The 24,899-nt window shown below is 35.5% G+C and overlaps 1 protein-coding gene across 4 annotated transcripts in view; it reads left to right on the top strand.

Annotated features, from left to right (window-relative positions):
* The window catches only part of FAF1 (Fas associated factor 1), a 495,227-nt gene that overhangs the window by 100,199 nt on the left and 370,129 nt on the right, over positions 1-24,899 (top strand). For 3 of the 4 annotated variants that reach the window (XM_021922862.2, XM_031668481.1, XM_021922837.2), the window contains one exon: positions 774-842. In XM_021922862.2, coding sequence (XP_021778554.2) covers positions 774-842 — 69 coding nt within the window. Of the gene's footprint in view, positions 1-767; positions 843-24,899 lie in introns of those variants that run through there. The other variant, XM_021922884.2, reaches the window with a different exon arrangement.

Raw genomic sequence — 24,899 nt, 5'->3', positions numbered from 1 at the left:
GTCCTCATATGTTTTTTTCAAGAACAGCACCAGAAGTATAATTTCATATATGTAGTTAATTTTTTTAGTGTTTATGTTAAAAGGGTAAAAAGAAATGTGTGAAATTAATTTTAACATTTTTATTTAAGCCAATATGTCAAAAATTTCCATTTCAACATGTATTCAAAGGAAAAATTATTAATGAGATAGCTTACATTTTTAATTTTGGTGCTAAGTCTTACCTGGTGTGTATTTTGTACTTATAGCACATCTTAACTCAGTTGAGCCACATTTCAAGGACTCACTAGCCACATGTGTCTAGCAGCTACCAGAGAGCAACTGGTAGTGGCTATCAGACAGCACAGATCTAGAAGTTTTATAGTTTTAGATTTTACTTTAGGTCTGTTACATATTTTGAGTTAGTTTTTATATAAAGTGCAAGGTATGGGTTGAAATTCATTTGTTACACATGTGGTTGTCCATCAGAATCTTTGACTAAAAATTGTTCTTGGTAATTGGAGATCATCCTGGGTATCAAAGCTCAAGATTTAAATATACTTTCTTTTGCTGCTTTATTGTCTTTTTCTTTCAGAGCAATGTAAATTTATTTTGTAATTAACGATATTCATACCATATATGTAAAATGCTTAGAAGTGTTAAACTTTTAGTGTTTTGGCTTTATTTATATACCTATTTGAATTTAAATTACATATTATGCTATTTACATTTTTAAGTCTGATTTACCTCCCCATTTCTAAAATTATATGTAAAATGCTTATTTACTTTCTTTCTAGGCATGTACTGGCATTGAAAACATTGATGAAGCTATTACATTGCTTGAACAAAATAATTGGGACTTAGTGGTAAGTACTTTTTTATTTCTCTGACCAGTAATCAAGTTTTATGAATTCTTGAATCTCTTTAATTATTTTTTATAGATGGGTTCAGCACACCATAGCTCATCTATAACTCTAAGCTGAGTTAATAAAGTCTAAATGCCGTATCTTTAATATGGAGTTTATATTTCGCTCAGTATTAAGTTATTATGAATACTTAGATAATTTAAATGACTTTTAAAGTTGTTCTCTTATTTTACTGTGTGTTATGGTTCATCTTCCCATGTAGTATTTTGGTGGAGATGCTTGGAAGGAGAGAAGAGTCAGACTTATCTGACTGTCTGAATAACATATGTGATGTTTCCCCCTCACTTCTGGAGCCTTCACTGATAATTAGTCTTTTCTAAAGCTGTTAAAGTAGTTGCATTCTGCTGTAGTTTTCCTTATAAACTTCAGGCAGTATATTATAGAGGTGGCTTAGTTTTTTCTTTTTTCTTTTTTGGCAGTAACTCAAAAAGCAAGGCACAGCATAGCACTAAACATTCACCTATTACAAAGCAAACCAAAAATGGATTGTATAATGGCATTGGAGCAGTATTGGTTGTGTCAGGATGACACAGATGTCTCTTAATGCCTTAGAAATGCTAAGAAAAGTTTAAATTATAATTTTTTAAGAAGTGCTAATTTTCAAAAGTCAAAACTTGGCCGGGTGCGGTGGCTCAAGCCTGTAATCCCAGCACTTTGGGAGGCCGAGATGGGCGGATCACGAGGTCAGGAGATCGAGACCATCCTGGCTAACACAGTGAAACCCCATCTCTACTAAAAAAATACAAAAAAAACTAGCCGGGTGAGGTGGCGGGCACCTGTAGTCCCAGCAACTCGGGAGGTTGAGGCAGGAGAATGGCGTAAACCCGGGAGGCGGAACTTGCAGTGAGCTGAGATCCGGCCACTGCACTCCAGCCTGGGCGACAGAGCAAGACTCCGTCTCAAAAAAAAAAAAAAAAAAAACAAAAAACGTCAAAACTTAAGATGTGTACTTATAGAAGTGAGTTTAGATATGTAGGTATATGCATACATGTGTTATGCGGACTTAACATAATTAACTCTTGGTGTCTCTGTGCTTTGTGTAGACTTACTACTGTTTTAAACTCAGAATATGAAAAGCTTTTCTTTTCAGATTGTAAAAGTAATGATGCTTAATGTAATGAAATGAGATGAAAAATTTACAAAGAAAATATTAATTACCTTTAATCCCATCACTCAGATAATAATTATTTCACATTTTTAAGGTATATTATTCCAGATTATCTTCTATAATTATGTGATTAAATTTAAAAAATGTACAAGTGAGATTGTTTTATACCTTCTGTTCTGTAATCTGCATTTTTCACTTAATTGTGGCTGTTCATCATTCTTTTTAATGTTTGCATAGTATTTCATAGTGTCACTGTAACATAATTAACCGACTAGTCCTATGCTGTTGGGTATTTAAGATTTTTGCAGCATTTTGCTATTATGAACATTACTGTAGAGAACATTCCTGCATGCACATGTTGCATATTTAACCTATTTTTTCCAGAAGAAATTGAATAAATTCAATTCATAATTGAATTTTTGAGTCAAATTACATGCATATTTTTGGAGTTTTGAATACTTTTAACCAAATGGACTTCCAGATTGGTTTTACTAATTTAAAATTCTACCAACTATGTATGTTTTTGATATTTCCATTTCATTAAACCAATGCTTCCTTATCTTTTTTGTGTTTTGGTACTTGTCAAAATTTAGAAGTATTTGTATAGCTTGACTCTAAATTCATGCTTTTAACCATTGTTGCTATACTCCAAGAAAACATGATATAGGTGACAGCTCAATGATTGCCATATAGAGGAAGGGAGAAAGGGCAGCAGCTTAATTGAAATGATGCTCCCAAGTTTCTCGTCTTGATTCCTCTTTTGCAATAACAAGTGCTTTGCTTTATTTAGTTGTGTATTTTGGGAGTGTCTGTTAGAGAGGCTGATTGAAATTATTGGGGTGGTTAAAAATTCCTCCAACCCCCTCTTGCATGGTACTTGTAAGAGGGATATGGAATAGAGGAAAGGGTGATGGTGGGCTGGGAGTACAAGTCTTTAATGGGGGAATTACCAGTTTTGAGGACGGATGTATGTTCTTTCCTTATCTGCTTCCTATTGGTTCGTGTCCATTAATTTTCAAGGTTAAAACACTTACTGGTAGTGAATATTTTATCAGTATAGCCTATGCAGAATATTGCAAAAGGAGAATTTTCCCAGATAATGTTGAATAATTGAATGGTAAGGTACTCTTTCACTATTTCTGAGTTATTTTATTTTGGAAAATATTCTAATGACACTTGGGTTTAAAACACTGGTGTTATATTTGTGCAGAAATGCGATCATACACTGTATCAGGCCCAAGCAAAAACATCAGGCTGTCTTTCAGAACCTTAAATTTTGACTTTCTTTCGAGATATATCTATCTCCCAGCTGGCTTTTCTTCATAAGTAATTCACTTTTATTCACAGTAAAGATTTCTTGTGCTTTGTGACTATCTTGTGTGTACATTTGATCACTTCTCCTGTTTTCATACAGCATTCACTTTGTTGTTTTTTAAAAATGAAACTTAAATATTTTGAATAACCCATCACTAGTTTAAACTTTTTAGTAGCATCATGGAACTTTACGTGATGTCCTCTATATTTTGCCTGTGCATTATATTTTGTGTTTCTAAATTATGACTGCCACTGATCTGCATTTTCTAGGGTTTACAGAACAATTTGCATTAATTGAGTTTTAACCTGGGACATGTCTGTATTTTATATTTCCTGCACATATCACTTGGACCTCTCTCCTCCAGTGTTTTTGTGCACATTTTTGCTAGGGAAATGTAAAGGAATCTGAGTTAGGCACTACAGTCTGGAATTGTGATGAACTTAAAAAAAATCTAATCAAAAAATGCATTCAGTGAGCGTTGAGTGCTTACAGTGCATCCAGATTTTTGCTGGATACAGTGGGGGCTTAAAAAATATAACAAGATATAGTCTCTAACTTTGAGAATTGTGCTGAGAAATCAATAAGACACAAGGTCTCTGATCCGTGTGTATTACACAGGTCGAGTATTCCTTATCTGAAATGCTTGGGACCAAAAGAATGTCCAGATTTTGGATTTTTTCAGATTTTGGTAAATCTGAAAATTTAAATATACATTATACTGTTGAATATTAGTATCGCTAATCCAAAAATCTAAAATCCAAAATGTTGTATCGAGCATTTCCTTTCAAACATCATCCATAATGTTCCATTGAGCATTTCCATTCGAACATCATGTTGGCACTCAAAAGATTTAGGATTTTGGAGCACTTTGGATTTTGGATTTTTGGATTAGGGATGCCCAAAGTAACTTCCTAAAAAAATGGTGATTGCAAATATTTTAGTTATTTTGTAGATCTAAACACACAACAGTTATTCTATATGAATATAGAGCCCAGTCCTAGGAGTTCTGATTATTAGTCACCTTCCCAGACCTGGCACATTATTTTTGTTGTGTGGGCTGCTGTCTGCAAAAGAGGTATTCCAAACTCTATGTTTTAAGTACTCCACAGTTGGCTCTACTTATTTTGGGGTAACTGCAGGTTAGATTATATATATCAAAATTCTGAAAACAAAGTAACATGTACTAATACTTTTAGGAAATGTCTCAGCTTACTGTGTTACTTGACAGGAACCCCGTAGGTCTCTCCCAAAGTTATCTCCCTCTGACTGTTACCATTTTTCACATGTCCTGCGCTTAGAGTTAAGAGAAGATGAATGTCATTACAGTTGAGATTCCTCCCTTGAGATGAGTATTTTCCATTTATATCCAGAAAGGTAAGTACATAAGGAAGAACTAGTGACAGTGAGTTAGAATCTTTTACCAAAGGGCTTTTTCTGTGGAAGTGTGCTACATGGACATTATAAATTCTAATCTGCGCCCCAGAATTGACCCATATCTCACTTTCTGTTTTCACTATAGAAGAATTTGGGCCAGGGGAGAATAAAAATTTATATTGCTTGTGTAATTTTGACTAATCAAAATGCTAGCTATAGTGGTAAACACACTGCATTAATTGAGTGAACAGCCCTGGCTTTTCAGACCTCTTAGTAATTTATTGAATGTGGCCTTGGCCAAGTTACTTCTCTCTAATTTCTGAATTCCTCATATAAAATAAAAGGTTTGTACACTAGATTATACTCAAGCTTCCGTGATATATGAAGTATTTCTGAAGGATCTATTATGTCCTAATTTTTTGTTAAAATTCAATGAATAGCAGTCAATTATAAATAGTAGTACAGATTTTTAATAGATCTTCATAAGTTTGAAACATTTATACACATACTATTAAAAATTATTTTAACAACTTTATAGTGTAGATGATGGCAGGAGAAGATGCTCTTCCAGTTGTTTTACACACGATCTCTAGATATGAAACTCCTTCAATAAATTAAAATTTCCCATAATCTCTAGCAGATCCAGGGAAAGCTATCTGACATATACTTGATAACCCAACGTTAAGTGAAATAAAGTGAAAGTAAACATTAACCTAGCCATACTACATTTTAAGTACTCGATGCTCTTAGGAAATGATTTTTGAACTTTGCACTCAGTTTCTGCTGTAGTTTGCTGCCTGTGCTGACATTGCTGTTTTACTGAAGAAAGACTTTATTCAGAGTGCTTATATTGATCTTTAACTACGTTTCAACCTATAAGAGTAAAACAAATCTGCATATGTATTTCTATATTGTCATTGAATTTTTAGTCCTTGAAGGTAATTTTGTACTAATAGAAGCTTATAGTACAGTCATATACACTGAAGAGTCAAAACTAGGGAAAATTGTACTGCACATAATCTGCCTCATTTTAAGATCCATTGAGGTACTTTGAGAAATTTCCTCCAATTTTCACTTTTGAAGAAGCATATCTTAATGATTGCCCTAAAATTTCATGCAACAGTTTCTTCCGCTACTCTGCTCAGGATGTGGCTGTAGAGGTCCTCAAATGTACACTGCTTTTCTACTTTATACAGTGTTATGGACACCTGCAGTTTTATGAATGAATAGACTATTGATAATAATAAGTCTCTGTCCTCATCCGAAAGCAGCCAAGCATTGAGCACTGCCCTTCATCAGTGGCCATCAGACCCTGGTTTATATTTGCACAGATGCTTGCTATAACAAAAGATAAGTTACTGTGAACGAATAGCTCATCATATCAATTTCTGCTTCTTTCTACAACGCATTATTTACAAAATTTTTCAATTTCTCTGTTTTTAACCTGACAACCATTCCATCTTCTATTGTCTCTTCTTTAATTGAGGGTTTATTTTGTGTTAGGCATCATGTCAAGTGATACACTTACATTATTTCACTCAATCCTCACAGCAGTCCCCAAAAGTAAATAGGTAAATGTTAGTTTTATTATATAGATGAGAAACTGAGGGCTAACGAAGTTAAGTAAACTGTCCAAGCTCATATAGCTGTTAAGGGATAGAGTTTTGAACCCAGGCCTGTCAGTTCATGAGGAATTGTCATAGCGGTAAACCACATTTTAAGATTACTTATCACATTTTCCCTACCTAGTATGCTATTATTCTCTGTACTAGTTTTTTTCTTCCTACCACTTATAAATAATGTCATGTTGAGCTTTGGCTGTAATCACATAGTGGTGCTTTACTCTAAATACGTTTCTGCTTTGTTGTCACATAGATTCTCAGTTCTAGAAGAAGGGAATTGTGGTTCTTATTAATTTTGTCTGTGACACATAGTAATTGCCTAATGAATACTTGACTGACTGAGTTTATTATTAGCAAGCTTATTTTTAGGTCTGTTCTTTCTCATTTGGATATTTGAACGTCTTTGCTGTTAAGACTTCTGACTCTTGATGATATTACTTTTCCTTGTCTGGCAAACATAAGGTTTGAGGAAAGAGCGGGATAACCCAGACACCCAAGGAATAAGAAAGGCTAGTTTTAATATCTAACTAGTAAAATTACATGAACTCTACCTATTGTGACTTTTTTGAGAAATACTTTTCATGAATCTTTTCTTTGCAGTTTTTTTCTAAGCATGTCATACAAATCTTTTTTTCTTTCATATTTATATTTGGTTGTGCCATTCTACTATAAGGAAAGCTCATTATATAGCCTAACCTATTTGAAAGTTTTTATCAGTTCTGATTCTCAGGAGAAAACTTAGGGTGATAAAACACTGCCAAACTGTAATTAAATAGGTATGAAAGAATTTTTTTTTTTTTTACCTTTCCGAGGAAAATCTCAGTTTTTAGAAACATGAAATTCTCAATTTACTAAACTCACATTGGTTTGCCTGATCAAATTGAAACCTTTTGAGGTTCACAATTTTTCTTGATTGCAGTTTTACCTTTTGCTTATTTCTGCATTGGATCTTGCTCTACCTGTTGTATCACTTTTCCTATAAATATAATCTAGTTCTAGAATTACTTTATTGCAAGAAAGAAACATCTGCTTTATAAAATCTATGGTAGACAACAGTTCAGAGGCTTTAGGACCCACTAAAAATGTGTCGTGTTAATCATCTAGCAGAACATGCTGGTGCTCATGGTTGAATGCAGTTTGGAAACGTGGCTAATATTTACTGTTTTTTGATAGCCAGTATTACTTATGTAAATTGACAGTATAAATGTATGTTTTATAAAGTAAACTAAATGAAATAGGGATTCAGCTCACAGCTGGAAAACCAATTTAAAGGCTTTATGCTAATTCTGAAAGAAGTAGCATATGCTACTTACGACTTGGACGTTTAAAAGAAAATAAAAATTTAGACTCAGTGCAGTGGCTCACACCTATAGGCCCAGTACTTTGGGAAGCCAATGCGAGTGGGTCACTTAGTTTGAGAGCAGCCTAGTCAACGTGGCAAAACCTCGTCTCTACCAAAAAATACGAAAATCAGCCCCGCGTGGTGGCACATGCCTGTGGTCCCAGCTACTCAGGAGGCTGAGATGGGATCGCTTGAACCTGGAAAGCAGAGGTTGTGGTGAGCTGAGATCGCACCATTGCACGACAGCCTGGGTGACAGAGTGTGACTCTGTCTCAAAAAAAAAAAAAAGAAAAAGAAAAATGTAAATTGCTCCATTTTTAGGATTGTTCATATCAATCAGATGCACTGTGTACTTGATATTTTTTAAAGCTTACTAACCTACAAGTTAGCTTGATTTAATTTATTTCTATTACTGGAAGTTTAAACCAAATATCATTGTAGCAAAATCAATGGTGTAGCACATCTGTAAATATGATGACTTGGCAGTTCTTCCTGCTAGTTTCAAGAATCAGCTGACATAAATCAGTGTGTACTTGGAAAAGAAAAAATAATATGGCAGTTAAAATTCCTGTTCATACTGTCAGTTTTTTAAAAAATTTGCTATTTAATGGTAATATAATTTCTTAAAATTTCTAGTTATACTTCTATATCTTTAAGTAAAATATTAAAGTATTCATGTACAAAATTTCTATTTCCTACTTATACCTGCCAGGTTCTCATTTTTTTATCTTTTAATAATCTGTTTTTGGATTTGATTTAATTTGATGCTTTAGTTATTTTTTAATATTTTATGTTTTTATATTACACTCATCTAAATACTTCTTTATCTCTTGTGCATGTACTCAATTTCTCTCAAACACATACTCTATATCTTAAAGAGCCAAGTTTAAAATTTATCTATGTGGTAAATGTAATTCTTCAGATTCCAAGGCATTCTAAGATTAATCTTTGTGTACATACATCTGCTTTAGTTACAGGAAACTGAATAGTGGAATTGTTCTTTAAAGGCCTCTGTTACTGAATTTGAGCTTTCCTCTTTAGCTTAATGTTGAAAGCTCTAGCATTTAACCCCTCCTCTTCATCATGAATGAGTTTCCGTAACTCCTGAAGTATGTATAGCTTTGTAATCCAGCTAGTTAGCCTATATTCTCAGATATGCCATATATATTTCTACCTCTTAAGTTTTTGCTATTATAGGTCTCCCTTGGATGTTTTCCTCTATTTCTTGTTAACCATTCAATTTTTTTTTTCGTAGCTCCTAACCCTTCAGGAACTGTCCAAATTTCATCTTTCCTTTAAAGCTGACCTGAAGTCTTATCCCTTTTATTCCTTAACAGACTATTCTCTCAGTGGGGACACCTGACACTATTTTATTGCCTCTTTCCCTCACCCAAGTGTACGTGCCTGTGCGCATGCACACACAGAATTCTACATTTAAAGAGAATGTGTATTGTTGAAAGGATTTAAATGATTTCCAGCTAGGGTGTGTAAGGAAGAGCTGTATTGATAAATGTACACTTTGATTCATAGATATAGCTGGGGAAAAGCATTATATGATACCTATATGATACCTTTAATAAAGCCATGACTAGCGGCTGTGTAGATGTCTTTGAAGGTATTTAAGTAGCTCTAATATAATGCTATGTTGTTACCAAAATGTTGGCATTTTGACTTTTTTTTTTTTTTTTACAAGGATATTTATTATGTTTTACGGATACCAAAACTGACGTATAGTTCTAGAGGTTAGTAGTCTATATAGTCTAGAGGTTAGTAGTCTATATAGTCAGTCATTCTATAAAGTAGACTATAGTCTACATAGTCTGTATAAACTAAAATATAGTCTATATTTTAGGAGTATGGCAAGTCCAGTAGCACTCTCACAAGTTCTATGCTTGAATTTTTGGACTTATTTTTTTGTTAGTAATTTATTTACTGCACAGAGGATGAATATGTTAAAATGTATAATGAGTGATAGCAGTGTGTTTAGAATGCAAGGATATCTAAAAATGTAAAGGAACTACAGAAAAATTGCAAAATAGTGTAGAGCTCTCAATACCCTTTTTCAAACTTCTGCTGATGTTAACATCTTATAAATATAGTACACAGCAATTGGCATAGTGCTATTGGTAATTTTCTTTTCTTTTCTTTAATTTTTTTTTTTTTTTTGAGATGGAGTCTCACTCTGTTGCCCAGGCTGTGGTGCAGTGGTGCGATCTTGGCTCACTGCAACCTCCGCTTCCTGGGTTCAAGCGATTCTCCTGTCTCAGCCTCCTGAGTAACTGGGATTACAGGCATGTGCCACCAATCCTGGCTAATTTTTTTTTTTTGATATTTTTAGTAGAGGTGGGGTTTCACCATATTGGCCAGGCTGGTCTCGAAGTCCTGACCTCGTGGTCTGCCTGCCTCGGCCTCCCAAAGTTCTGGGATTAGAGGCATGAACCGCCATGTCTGCCCTAGTACAATATTATTAACTAAACTACTGACCTTATTTGACTATTACTAGATTTTCTACTAATGTGCTTTTTCTGGTTCAAGATCACATTTAATGTCCACAATGCATTTAGTTGTCACGTCTGTGTAGCCTCTTCCAGCCTGTGCTAGTTCTTCAGCCATTCCTTGTTCCATGACCTTCACACTTTGAGAGATTACTGATCAGGTATTTTGGAGCATGTTCCTCAGTTTGAGTTTGTCTGATGTTTTTTCATGAGAGAGTGAGTTTATGCATTCTTGGAAAGAGTATCACAGGTGTGATTTTGTATTTTTCTCAGTGTAACAGGAGGTACGTGATATCAGTATATGTTATTACTAGTGCTGTTAACTTTGACATGTGGTTAAGATAGTGTCTCCCAGTTTTCTCCAATGGAGAGTTACCATGCTTCCCTTTGTAATTAGTAAGTATCTTGTGGGAAATATTTTGAAACTATGCAAATATCCTGTTTCATATTAAACTTTTGCCAGTGAATTTTTTATTCTCCATTGGCATAATTATATCTCTTAAAATTATTTTTAGTAGTTATCCTAGGTTTTACAATATAATCAGACAGAATCTACAGTTAGGTAGTAATACTGCTTCATTTAACAGCCCTATACAGCATTGTATTTCCAATTCTTCTCGCACTTTTTTTGTATTTTTGTCATGCAATTTACTTTTGCATATGCTGGAAACATAATATTTTGCTACTGTTTTTACTTCTGGTAGTCAGTTATCTGTTCAAGCAATTAAATACAGGGAGAAAGTTAATTTAATTTAATTTTATTATCATTTGTTTTATTTCCAGTGGTTTTTTAAAATTATTTTTTTGGTATAAGTTTAAGTTTTTGTCTGGCATACTATTCTTTCTGGGTGAACTACTTTAGCATTTCTTGTAGAGTACATTTGTTGGCAATAAATTCTCAGTTTTTTGTTTGGGGAAGTTTTTATTTCTTCATTTTTGAAAGATGCTTTCACTGGATATGGGATTTTTTGTTGACAGCCTTTTTAAAGACTTTTCCTTGTGTTTGTTTTTCATAGTTTGAATATGATATGCCTAGAGGTGTGTGTGCGTGTGTGTGTGTGTGTGTGTGTGTGTGTGTGTGTATGTGTGTTTCTAAAGCCTTATAGCCTTGGGTGCTGTTGGTGCTCTTGGATCTGTGATTTTGAAATATTTTTCTTTTTTATTGAGGATAAATTTATATAATATACAGTTAACCATTTTAAAACATACAATTCAGGGATATTTAGTGTATTCACAATGTTGTGAGCCCACCAGCTCCCTCTAGTTGGTTTTGAAAATTCATGGTTATTTTTTTCTTTTCTTTCTCTCTCCTAAGATTCTGACTATGCATATATTAAATAGTTTGTTTTTTGTTCTACAGTTTTTGTTTGTTCTTTTCATTGTGTTTCAGTTTGAGTAATTTCTGTAGCTCTAGTAATTTCTATGGCTCTATCTTCAATTTCACTTATTCTTTCCTTGACTGTGTCAGTTCTACTGATGAGCCTGTTGTGGACATTCTTCATCTCTGTTACAGTATTTTTTTAAAATTTCAAGCTAAGTTTATGTTTCTTTGCTCTAATTACCTATCTGGTCTTAGGTGTTGTCTGTTTTTTCTATTTGAGCCTTTCACATATTAATCATAGTCATCTAAAATTTCCCGTTCTAACATCTGTGTCCTATCTCAGTTTTTTTTTTTTAATTTCTAAAATCAAGTTTATTACTCAAAGCAAAATTGCCCATATAATTAATACATTAGTCTTCAATTTTTATTTCTGCATGGTTATGGAGTCTGAATGACTAGCTCACAATCCTGGTTGGTATTACAAGTTTTGCTCTTCAAAATGGTGTTACTGTTGTAAGGGGAAAAGTCCTCACTGACAAATGGCACTAATGAAAACAAAATCAAGAATGATCGCTGGTGCCACAAATTACAGAGAAGCTGTCAGTGAGCAGTTCCTCACCTCTCTCAGCAAAGGGGATCAAGGGCTAAAAATATCTTAGAAAAATCAAACAGCACCTGCAATACACTCTTATATAAAGGCCAGGCTTGCAAACTATTTCTTCTCATCCATGCTGCTCAAATGTGAAGGGATTAAATATAAGGCTAATCCCTGGTGACTCTCCTTACTTCTTCCTCTTCTTTGTGGAGTGTAATTTTCCTTTAAGTGGGATTGGGACAATCCCTTCACATTCCTTTAGTTCCTGGGTCAGAGGATGTTTGACAGTGTTTGGTCTAATCACATCTATGTTTGGAGACAAGTGCTCCATCATGCTTTCAACAGTTGTGGTTGGTGCATAAAAATCCACCAGGAAATACCTTCCTCTGTTGTGCCACTGATTGTGGGTGGAGATTTTTTTTTTTTTTAGACGGAGTTTCTTCGCTCTGTCACCCAGGCTGGAGTACAGTGGCGCAATCTCAGCTCACTGCAAGCTCCGCCTCCCGGGTTTACGCCATTCTCCTGCTTCAGCCTCCCGAGTAGCTGGGACTACAGGCGCCTGCCACCTCGCCCGGCTAGTTTTTTGTAATTTTTAGTAGAGACGGGGTTTCACTGTGTTAGCCAGGATGGTCTCGATCTCCTGACCTCGTGATCCGCCCATCTCGGCCTCCCAAAGTGCTGGGATTACAGACTTGTGGGTGGAGATCTTACAAGGAAGCGCCCGTTCACCTAGGTTTTCCAAGTTCCTATTGCTCCTCTGTCCATCGGAGCCTCTATCCTATGTTTCAAAGCAGCAACAGTCTGGCTGCGGCATGGCTTTCAGGATTAAAGCCAGCTCATAGCGGGGCATGCCCAGAGGCTTGATGAGTGCGGCTTGGAAGCGAGCTTGTTCCCAGGACATGAAGGGGCAGGATGGCGGGGACGGCGGGGACCTGGAGGTGGCCAGGCCTGACGTCTCCCAGACAGCAAAAGCACGCTCCAGCCACATGATCCCGGGCCCCCTCAGTCTGTTTCTGATGACAGCTTGTCACTTGCAAATGTACTTTTTTTTTTTTTTTTTTGGTATGCTTTGTAATTTTTATTGAAAGCTGTACATCGTATATAGCGTAGTATAGACAAAGGCAAATAGATTTTGTGCCTCGAAAGGAGTCTCCCTTTCTTTCCTTCCTTTTCTTTCCTTTTTCCTTTCCTTTCCTTTCCTCTTTCCTTTCCTTTCCTCTTTCCTTTCCTTTCCTCTTTCCTTTCCTCTCTCCTTTCCTCTTTCCTTTCCTCTTTCCTTTCCTCTTTCCTTTCCTTTCCTTTTTCCTTTCCTCTTTCCTTTCCTTTCCTCTTTCCTTTCCCTTCGCTTCCCCTTTGCTTCCCCTTCCCTTCCCCTTCCCTTCCCCTTTCCCTCTCCTTCCCTTCCCTCTCCCTTTCCCTCTCCCCCTCCTCTCCTCCTCTCCTCCCTCTCCTCCTCTCCTCCTCCTCCTCCTCTCCTCCTCTCCTCCTCTTCTCCTCTTCTCCTCCTCCTCTCCTCCTCCTCTCCTCTCCTCTCCCAGTTTTGTTCTTGTTGCCCAGGCTGGAATGCAGTAGTGGCACAGTCTTGGCTCACTGCAACCTCCATCTCCCAGGCTCAAGTGATTCTTCTACCTCAGCCTCCTGAGTAGCTGGGATTACAGGCGTGCCCCACCACGCCCAGCTAATTTTTGTATTTTTAGTAGAGACGGGGTTTCATCATGTTGGCCAGGTTGTTCTCGAACTCCTGACCTCAGGTGGTCCACCTGCCTTGACCTCCCAAAGTGCGGGGATTATAGGCGTGAGACACCGTGCCTGGCCATGAGTCTCCCTTTATGTGTGCTAAGAGTTTGAGTATAATTTTGAGTTGGGTTGCGTTTGAGATTTATTTCTCCCAGGAAATTTCTCCCAAGAAATTGTCCTAAGGAAGGACAAACTTAGAAGGGATTCACATCTTGCTGAATATGTAGTTCAGCTTACCGAATAGAAAAGATGTTCACTGGTTTGGCTACACCAGGCTAGTCCTGGTTTGTAGTCACTAGACAAGCAGTTAGCATCTTCTGTGCAGGTGGGGAAGCCAATCAGCAAGCAGAAGAGTAGGTACACAGTGGGCTTGCAGAGAGTGTGGGGTCCCTCTGTGCATGGACAGACTGCACATGGGGGTGGGCAATTTGCAGGAGCAGCAGCCTGGTGCTAACCCTCTAACCACAGGCAGGATGTGTGCAGGGTTTTACAGAGGAAGTCAGAGTCCTAGTGGGTGGACAGGAGGCCTTTGAACACTTGTTTGCATGTTGAGAAGGCCATGCAAAGGTTATTGGTAGGCTAAGACTGCAAGGTTGCAGAGAGAGGGTGTTCTGAACCCATGGCTGAGAATACTGGATATCCTCACGCTCATACTGCTGGCTTCCAAGTTGCAGCCAGAAACTACAGGTGAACATCTTTCTTCTGCAGTGTCCTTCCAGTGCCTTTTACAGAGAAAGGTTAATATCATGCTTGCTTTAAAGGAGAGAGATATCTAAAGAGATTTTTCTTTTTTTCTTAAATCAGAACATAATTGAAGAATGCTTTTGGATCTGAGAGTCGATAAATTGATAACTGAGACAGATGGAGATATTGGATGACAGTAAGCAGTCACTGTTGACTTAAGTTAGCTGGAAGTCCCACCACATTTTACATTTCTGTACCTTTTATTTTATTAAACCTTTATTTTTCTTTTATTAAGCCTTTATTTGGAATCGCTGTTCCTTGGTACTTAAAACCTTTTCTTCCACACAGCTTTTCAAACATTTATCTTGCTCAGGGCACCCTCTGTTATAATCTTGACCAAAACTTTATCATTACCAATCACTGCCACCTCCTTTATAATCTTATTTTCAGGTACCCCTCTTTTCTCACACCATCTCATACCAGTAACCTGACTTGGAAAATACTTGAAGCACAGTCGCATCTCTAATTTATTGATGCTACCACCTTCACATTGTCTTCCAGATTCTTTGTATTCATTTTTCCTGAATCAGTTTCTTGGCTCCATCATTATGTTGACACTGCTGTGGGACAAAAACTTGGAGCCCAGGTCTTTGGGCTCTAGATTCAGATTCCAGTATACTAGAGATGACAAACAGTTTTAACACTTAAATCAATTCTGTTCAGTTATATTTTGCTGTGCGCAAAGGCCATTAATAGTGTCTGCCTCGAGCAGTATATTAAGGTTTATGGAATTATGTACAGGTTTAGCAGGAAAAAGTGAATATCTGAGTATCTGCCATGTACACATATTTCTCCCTGTAGCCATGTTTGTTTTAAAGCATCTTAAAAATCAGTTGTAATTGACAACCTGTAGAATGGGAGAAAATATTTGCAAATTATTCACCTGACAGGGGATTAAAATCCAAAATATATAAGGAATTCAGCTCAACTGTAGAAAAACAAATACTATGATTAAAAAAAATGGGCAAATGATCTGAATAGACATTTCTCAAAAGAAGACATACAGATGGTCAACAGATACATGAAAAAATGCTAACCATCACTAATTATCAGGGAAATGCTAACCAAAACTGTAATGAGATATCATCTCACCCTAGTTAAAGTGGCTACTATAAAAAAGACAGAAAATGACAAATGCTGGTGGATGCAGAGAAAGGGGAACACTTATACCCTGTTGGTGGGAATATAAATTAGTACAGCCATTATGGAAAACAGTATGGAGGTTCCTCAAAAAATGAAAAGAGCTACCATATACCCAGAAGTTCTCACAGCTGGAATATATTCAAAGTATGGGAAATCAGTATTTTGAAGTGATATCTGCACCCCTATGCTTATTGCAGTACTGTTCACAATAGCCAAGATGTGGAATCAACCTAAGTGTTCATCAAAGGATGAATGAATTAAAGAAAATGCAATACACACACACACACACACAATGGAATATCATTCAGCCTTAAAAAGAATGAAATCCTGTTATTTACAGCAACATGGATAGAACTGGAGGACATTCTGTTAAATGAAATGTCAGGCACAGAAGACAAATATTGCATGTTCTTATATGTGAGAGCTTTCAAAGGTTGATCTCATTGAGGTAGTGAACAGAATGGTGGTAACCAGAGGCTGGAAGGGTGGTAGGGAGTGGGGGATGAAGAGAGGTTGGTTTATGTGTACAAAAATAGATAGAAGGAATAAGTTCTGATGTTCTGTAGCACGGTAGACTGACTGTAATTAACAATAATTTATTGTATATATTTAAATAGCTAGATTTGGAGTGTCCCCAACACAAATAAATGATAAATGTTTGAGGTGATGGATATCCCAATTACCCAGATTTTATCATTGTACATTGTATGCTTGTATCAAAATATCATATGTACTCCATAAATATATACAGCTATTATATGTCCATACAATGAAGAAAAAGAATTAGGTCAGAAACCATAGGCAAACCCTCTTATCAATATGTGACACATAGCTCTCAATATTAAAAAAAAAATCAGTTCTGTGATCACTAGTAGAATGTTGAAGTAGCACATTTAGGTTTTAGTTTTAGAGAAAGATAGTTGGCATTCGGTAACATCTCTATTTCTGTCACCTGCCATGATAGTTTATAAAGCTAGTAAGTCCAAAATGAGTTTATCTCATTCTCTTATTATGTATGAATTCAAATATTATGTTGAGTCCCTTACTATGTGCTAGCGCTGTTTTAGGCACAGGGGATGTAGCAGTGAACAAGACAAAATCCAGTCTTATTGGATTTTATATTCTTGAGCAGATGGGAGTCAGATAATCTGCAAAAGTAAATTTATAAATATACAGTGTAATTTTATAATATGATAAATATCACGAAGAAAACCAAATAGAATAGTAGAATAGCATGACTAAAGATATAGAGGGGATTATTTTATATTGTAGAGTCAGGTAGGGTTATTTTATGGGGTAGCATTTTAGCTGAAATGTGAGAATGAGGAGCCAGCCAGGTGACGATCTGAGGAAAAAGCACTGTGAAAACAGAAGGAAAAGCAAACACAAAGGCCCCGAGGTGAGAGCAGACGTGTTGGAGAAAGAGGTAGAAATCTAATGTGGCTAGAGTATAGTGAGCAAAGGAGTGTGCTTAGAGGAGAAGACTAAGCAGAGGTAGGGGTCTGGTTTTATAGGACTTTGTAGACAAGAATTTTGTGTGTGGCAAGAATATTTTAGTTTGATAATTCATAATCCAAAAATGATTTTTTCAGTAATGCATGTAATATTAAAATACATGCTTAAGAATGATCTAAAATTATACTGGTTTGGATTACAAAATGGTGTTCTCTTAATATAGACCTCAAATGGCAAGCTAAAAACTAATTATTGATTCAGGGAAGTAATTACCCAGACTCTTGGCTCTTTTTCTTGGTATCTACCTACCTCCCTTTCACCATTTGGGCTGCATCCACCTAGGAACTCAAAATCTAAGAGTTTTTACATGAGAATGAAAGTATTGGTTTTAGTTAGTCAATGTGAAAGTGTTAGTACTCCTAGTTAGTGAGGATCCAACACTCCTGCTTAGGGTAATGACTCTTAATATACTTACAGTATAACAGAGTCTTAAATTTTTGGTCAGTAAGGAGAAATAAAGTTCAGAATTCTAAGTAAGTTAGAAAGTATAATGAGGCCCTTGCATTCCTGGTCAGTCAGGAAGTGTAACAGAGTCCAAAACTCTTAGTCTGGAAATGTAATGATCCAGCATTCCTAGTTAGTCAGGAAGTATAACAGTCCAGCACTTAGGCAGCTATTGCTTAGCAACTGGTATGAAGGTTGATGGAAAGGAAACAAACTGATGGTTAAAGTGAAGTTTTGGAATCATTAATTTATTCAGGCCATGCTTTTAATTGATCTCGTTAAAAATTTTATGTCCCATATCTGGGTTTTTCTTTTTACCTTAATAACTTTAAAAAATTTTACTATCTGGCTTTTTATTTTTTACAGTTATCTTCATTTCTTACCATGTTAACAGATTGGCCACTTCAAAATGTTGTTTTTCAGATAACATCATATCTTTCTTTTCTTTGCTAGTCAAAGGCCTAGGCCTTTATCTTCCTTTTTACTACAACCCTAAAGGCAAAGAAAGAAATGGGAAAAAAAGGCTTGGTTTATCCTATATTTCTTCTGAGTTTACTGGTATTTTTTTTAATGTATTTTGTTTTAATGCATGAACATACATGGATATTATTGAAAAATTTAAAACTATATGGAAACACAAAGGAGAAAGTCACCATCTTACACTACAACTTTTGGCACTTTGGTATGTTTCCTTCTAGTCTTTTTTTTCTTCCTGTGATTATATATAAGCATGTGTACATACATGCTAATTTATCTTAAACTCTTTTGGGTCACAAATATCTTAAAAATTTTGAAGCCTGTAGATGAGAGAAAATATATAAATGTTGAAGACAAAATTTTGTATATATGTGTCAAGCAGATTTAGGAATCAGTATCAGCAAGGATCTTTTTCATTCACTATCCTGTGCTGTTGTTGCAACTTCTTTTAAGTCTTGTTCTTAGTGCTGTAGTGGAGCCATTGCTGCGCCAAATCTTTGGCCATTGTAGTGCTATTGTTGGAATGTAAGGTTACTGTTACCACTCTTACAGTTTGTGTTCACTGTTAGCTATTTTTATCAAATAATAGCATTCATGTGTGAAGGGACTGGGTCCTGATGGACTTCCAGTCTCAGTAATATGTGGCATCAGTACCAGTCTTAACTTCAGTAACCCATTTGATCATTTTTTTCTTGACTGAGTGGTATTTCATTATGGGATATGTTATAATTTATATAATCTATTATAAATGTAGGCTCTGTAATTTTCTCTACCATAAGTAAAACAATGATGTAGTAAATACTCTTATATTTACTTGTCTGACAATTTTCTTGGGATAAATTCCTAAAAGTGAAATTACTTAGTCAAATTTAATATGAATTACCTGGTTGTGCCTGAGAAGTATACCAGTATATAGATAACAGTGTGGTCTTTGCTAACACTGGTCATTATGGAATACTTTTATTAGTTATAATGTTTATAAAGTGAAATACATAAATCTAAAGTATATAGTTAGATGTTTTTTGACGGTTCTATATGTCTGTGTATTTAATACCTTTAGCAGTGTATAGAACATTTCCATTGTCACAGAAAGATTCTTTATAAATCTTCCTGTATTCTTACTGGCCATCTATTTTTTTTTTCCTTTGGTGAAGTATCTATTAAAATCTTTTGTAGATTTTGTAAAATATTTAGATTTTCTTCTTCTTACTGAGTTGTAGAAGTTCTTCATATATTGTGGATACTAGTCTTTTGTCATGTATTTGTAGAATAAACACATTTCTGGTATGTGGCTGGCCATTTCATTTTCTTAGTGGGGTCTTTTGACAGTCAAAGGTTTTAATTTGAATAAAATTCAATTTACGAATTATTATTTATACTTTCTTGTCCTCTGTGGGAAATCCTTTCCTTAACCAAGGCCATAAAGATTTTTTCCTATGTTTTCTTCTAGAAATTTTACAGTTGTTAGCTTTTATGTTAAGGTATATGATACATTTTGAGGTAATTTTTGTGTATGATGTGAGTGTAGATTTGAAGTTTTTTAATTTTTTCTGCCAAATGGATATTCAGTTTTTTTAGCACCAATTTTGAAAAGATTATTCCTTCCTTATTAAATTACCTTGTCCCTTTTTGAACATCAGTTAGATATACAGAGATATTATGCTATGGCTTTGAGGAATGTGTTTGTTCATAGTATTGAAGTATAAGGAGTTAGAAACTATGCTTTGTATGTTTGGAAGTTGATTAAATTTGAAAAGCCTTAGCTTTTTGAAATTCTTTTTCTTTTATTCTTTTTCAAGTATCTTGGGATGGCTGTAGTAGAATCTGATTTGTAATGTATTTGTTTTCAGTGTGGCATATCCAGATATTTTTCTCTCTCCTTTTTCAATTACTAGTTTTTGTCAAACTATTTTCTGGTATTGAAGGTTAAACAGGTTTGTAGCCATCTTGAAATAGGTATTATAAGGACCTGACAGGTCATAAGTCTCCTTGTGTAGAACTCCTCACTCTTGCTTCCTGTGAAAGCATAAAATGTTGGAATTAGCAAAATCCAATCAAGAGTATATAGGCCCTTTCTTTATTACTTTTATTTACTGACATCTTTTTCTCTTGTCAGGCTATTATTAGCGATCATGGCCTTATGAAATTCTGGTTGAATAAAGCACCTGGAGAAATAGTAATTTATAAATATGAAACAAGACTAAAGTCTATTAATACCAGACTTCTTTGCATATCAAACAAATATTGCGAATTTTTAGCGAGAGTATGTGAACTTGGAGCGCGTGGCCATTTGATAGTAGTCATTTGCTTGGTGTTGGTGTCACCATTATAAACTAACGCAAGCAAATGCATGTCATAAGTAGGCAGTAGCTTGATTTTTTTTCTTGTTTATACAAATAATAGTAGAATTGAAATGAACTCCTTTTTTTCTGCGTTTCTTGCACAGTTGCCAATAAAAAATGCAGTCATTAAGCAAGCAGCAGGGTAAGAAATATAATAAATACATATTTCTTTTTATGAATAAAACTTCTCTGCTTCTTGCAGTAGAATTCTTTGTGCTCCGATCACATCAAAAAAAGCAGTACCTGAGGTCATAGGTGTGCCTGGTAGCACAGCTAAGTTGGATATTTTCTCCCTTGTGTTTTTATCACAAACATTGATTGATCTTAGGTGTTTATAATTTGATAGTGAATACTGGAAACATATATTCAGCTTCCAGTGTTAGTGTAGAAAGAACACCATCTGATGGATTGGTCAGAGTTAAATTTGAATCTGATTTGGATACTTTTATTGTTACAATTTTGAAAGAGTTATTACTAAATCTAATAGTAATAGTGATGTATTCTTTATAGTTATCACATTTAAGGAATTTTCAAAATAAAATCCTCTGCATGTTATTTCTCTGAGAGGAAATTACATTATTTAGAATGTTTATATTTGCAAAACCCAGTAATGTCTGTGGGAGCAGCTGATTGTCACAGATATTTTCTAGAAAAATTGCACAATAATGTGTATTTATAATTTAATTTTTATAATTATATAAAATATATATTTTTTAAATTTATAATTCTACATGCAAACTTGTTAATGTAAAATTATATATATTTATAACAAAACATAGCTTATATAAAATTATATATAATTATATATTTATAACTTACACTTTTACATTAATATGTAAAATTAAAAGTCATGTAAAATTTTACATTAACATGTAAAATTATAAGTTAATGTAATATTTTATGTTAATCCTATAGTTTACATGAGTTTCATAGGATAAAATGTTTTGTTAAACAATTCGGAGCTTTGAAAATATCAGTTGATGAATATCCTCAAATATAGATTCTTCATTTTATTTTATTTTTTAAAGAAATATCTACCATCTGATGGTATCTGCAGGCTTTACCCCAGATGGTTCAGTCCATGAAACCATCCTGTTGTGGTATACCAAAATACGTTTAAAAAGCTGTGCATGCCTTTATGATTTGATTTTGTTTTTTAAGGGATGATAGAGGTGCTTTGTGTTTTTAAGGGACACATTGTATAAAGGAGCATCCGGCTGGGTGCAGTGGCTCACGCCTGCAATCCCAGCACTTTGGGAGGCCGAGATGGGCGGATCACGAGGTCATGAGATCAAGACCATCCTGGCTAACGCGGTGAAACCCCTTCTCTATTAAAAATACAAACAATTAGCTGGGCGTGGTGGTGGGTACCTGTAGTCCCAGCTACTCGGGAGGCTGAGGCAAGAGAATGGCTTGAACCCAGGAGGCGGAACTTGCAGTGAGCAGAGATCGTGCCATTGCACTCCAGCCTGGGCAACAGAGCGAGACTCTGTCTCAAAAAAAAAAAGACATAACATACACTTATAAAGAGACAATTGGAAGAATTGAAAGAATTCAAATAATGTACTATTTTGTAGTTGCAATATAGAGTCAATATTAATTTTTTTTGACTTTGATAATGATATTGTGGTTATAAAGAGAATATCCTTATTCTAATGCTGGGACAGAGTGTCATAATGCTTGCAATTTACTTTCTTTCGAAATTGTTTTATTTTTAATTGGCACATCATAATTGTGTATGTTTATAAGGTTGCAATTTACCTTCAAATGTGAAAGAAATGGTATATGTATTTGACCAGAAAGGATGAAAGTAAACTTGTCAGAGTATTAACAATTATTGAATCCATGTGAAAGGTACATTGATGTTCGTTGTACTTTTCTTTCAAGTTTTCTCTATCTGGAAATTTTTTAAAACAAAAAAGCTGGGGACAAAATCTCCACAAAGAATAAACTGTAACATTAGGGCAGTGCAACTTACTATTTTTGGTCCAATTTTTGTCTCTAACATTATCCTTTGTAAGAGATTATTGAATATATGTTCAATACTTATTATTTTGTTTCCTGCAGTTTAATAATGCTTCATGATTTTAGAATGTTTTGCAGTTTACAAAACATATGGTGGGCGTGGTGATTCATGCTATAATCCCAGCACTTTGGGAGGCTGACATGGGAGGATCGCCTGAGCCCAGGAGTTTAAAGTTAAAGTGAGCTATGATCACACCACTGCATTCCAGCCTGGACAACAGAGTGAGACCCTGTCTCAAAAACAAGAAACAGAAAACAAGAAAACCCAAAAAAACAAAAAACAAAAACCACACACAAAAAAATCCCCCAAAAAACTACGTACAGAGAGAGTATTTATGTACATCCTATTTCTATTTTGTGAAATAGACGAGATAGGTGGTATTTTCCTCACTTTACAAATGAACAGTGTGAGTTTTAGAGAAGTATTCCCAAGAACATAGCTAGCTACTTTTGTGCCCAGACTTCCCTCCTAACCCTTGGAGTCTTCCCTTTATCAACCTTGATGTCCCACAGATTATTTTAAATGCAGTGTACCACAAACTTTCCTTTTTTCCTCTTTATATTATTCCTTGGTAATGGTGCCTTGATCTACCCAAATAGACCAGTCGCACATCTGGAAGGCATCCGACAATTACTGTACTCTTTCCTAATTGGCTCTAGGGGAGAAGAAATGGGGAAGAGAACTAATGTTTTTCAAGTACATATTTAATATCTGGTTCTATGTGTTCGATGATTTTCATGAATCTTATTAAATCCTTTCAACAGCTACTGTGTTTAGATGGTGTCTCCAATTTTACAGTTTCATAGTAGAGATTTAGAAATAGGCTTAACGAGGTTAAGTGATTTTTTTTTTTTTTTTGAGATGGAATCTCGCTTTGTCACCTAGACCCAGGCTGCCAGGCTGGAGTGCAGTGGCACGATGTCAGCTCACTGTAACCCTCCTCTCCTGGGTTCAAGTGAATCTCCTGCTTCAGCCTCCTGTTAAATGATTTGTTCTAAGTTGCAAAGCTCATAGACAGTGACTGTGGGATTTGAATTTAGGTCTTAAACTTTCTAAAGTCTGCATTCTTTCCAATGTACATAAGCAAATTTCTTTTAAATCTTTCTCTTAACTTTTTATAACACTACCATTGCTTGTGTGTCAGTTTGGATTACTGAAAGAGCCTACCTACTCAGTTTTTCTGTATTCAACCTTATTTCCTTTAGTTAAGCTTCCATGCTGTTGACAGAGTGATCTTTCTAAAATCCCACTCTGGTCATACTGCTTCTCTTCATTGATAGAATGAAAATGGCAAATAAAGCACTTCATATAATCTAGTTTTTGCCTTCTTTTTTCATCTTCCCGTACTTCCACACATCTGTGCTACTCTTCAGCCACACTGAAAAATGGAATTAAAGCTTTAGTCTGTCATAACTGCTTGCCCTTATAATTGTTACTACCCTAGTCTTTCATTCTTTGCTGTGTTATCTATTGCATTCACTATTCAAGACTCCAAAGAGTAAGTTCCTAAGGGAAGTCTTTATAATGCCTTCACTGGCTGTATTAGGTATTTTTCCTTTGCCATGTGCATACATCTGTTATAGAACTACATTATAACTATTTGTTTTCAAGCCTTTTGCTGTAATACTGTGAATTCCTTGAAAGTCATACCTCACAGATACTCAGTGTTCAGTAAATGTTTATTATTGAATGGAGATTAATGAACCTCCTTCTAATCCCCACACTATGAATATACTTTTCCTTAGGGAGGCTAAAATATATCAGTTTTTCCATAGAGGTTGTTGTGACTTTCATATTTATTTATTTTGTTCATCCTGAGTATTGGAATAGTAGTTAGGGGACCTGATTTCTAGTTTCGGCTCTGCCACTTACTTGCCATACTCTTCTGGGCAAGTTAGTGTAATTTGGCCTTGGTCTCTTGGCCTCAGTTATCATCCACTTAATAGCAGGTTGAATTAAGTGTTTCCTGACCTCTTACCTGTCTTTCCCAATGACTCTGATTTCTTGGGAAGGGTTTTGAGCAGAGATATGACATGTTGGTAGTGGTCTTATGAGTTTCACTTTGACAGAATGTGTAGGATGGGTTGGAAGAGTGTATTAGTCCATTCTTGCATTGCTATAAAGAACTACCTGAGACAGGGTAATTTATAAAGAAGTTTAATTGGCTCACAGTTCTGCAGGCTGTACAGGAAACATAGCTGGGGAGGCCTCAGGAAACTTACAGTCGTGGTGGAAGGAAAGCAAAGGGGAAGCAGGCACATCCGACATGGCTGGTGCCAGGAAGAAGATGGCGAAGGGAGAGGTGCTACACCCTTTTAAACAACTAGATTTCATGAGAATTCACTATCATGAGAACAGCAAGGGGGAAATCTGCCCCCATGATCCAGTTGCCTCCCA

The sequence above is a fragment of the Papio anubis genome, chromosome 1, assembly GCF_008728515.1.
Source record: "Papio anubis isolate 15944 chromosome 1, Panubis1.0, whole genome shotgun sequence".
Taxonomy (NCBI): domain Eukaryota; kingdom Metazoa; phylum Chordata; class Mammalia; order Primates; family Cercopithecidae; genus Papio; species Papio anubis.
The sequence above is the reverse complement of the archived record's forward strand: the minus strand, read 5'-3'. Positions and strand labels throughout refer to the sequence as shown.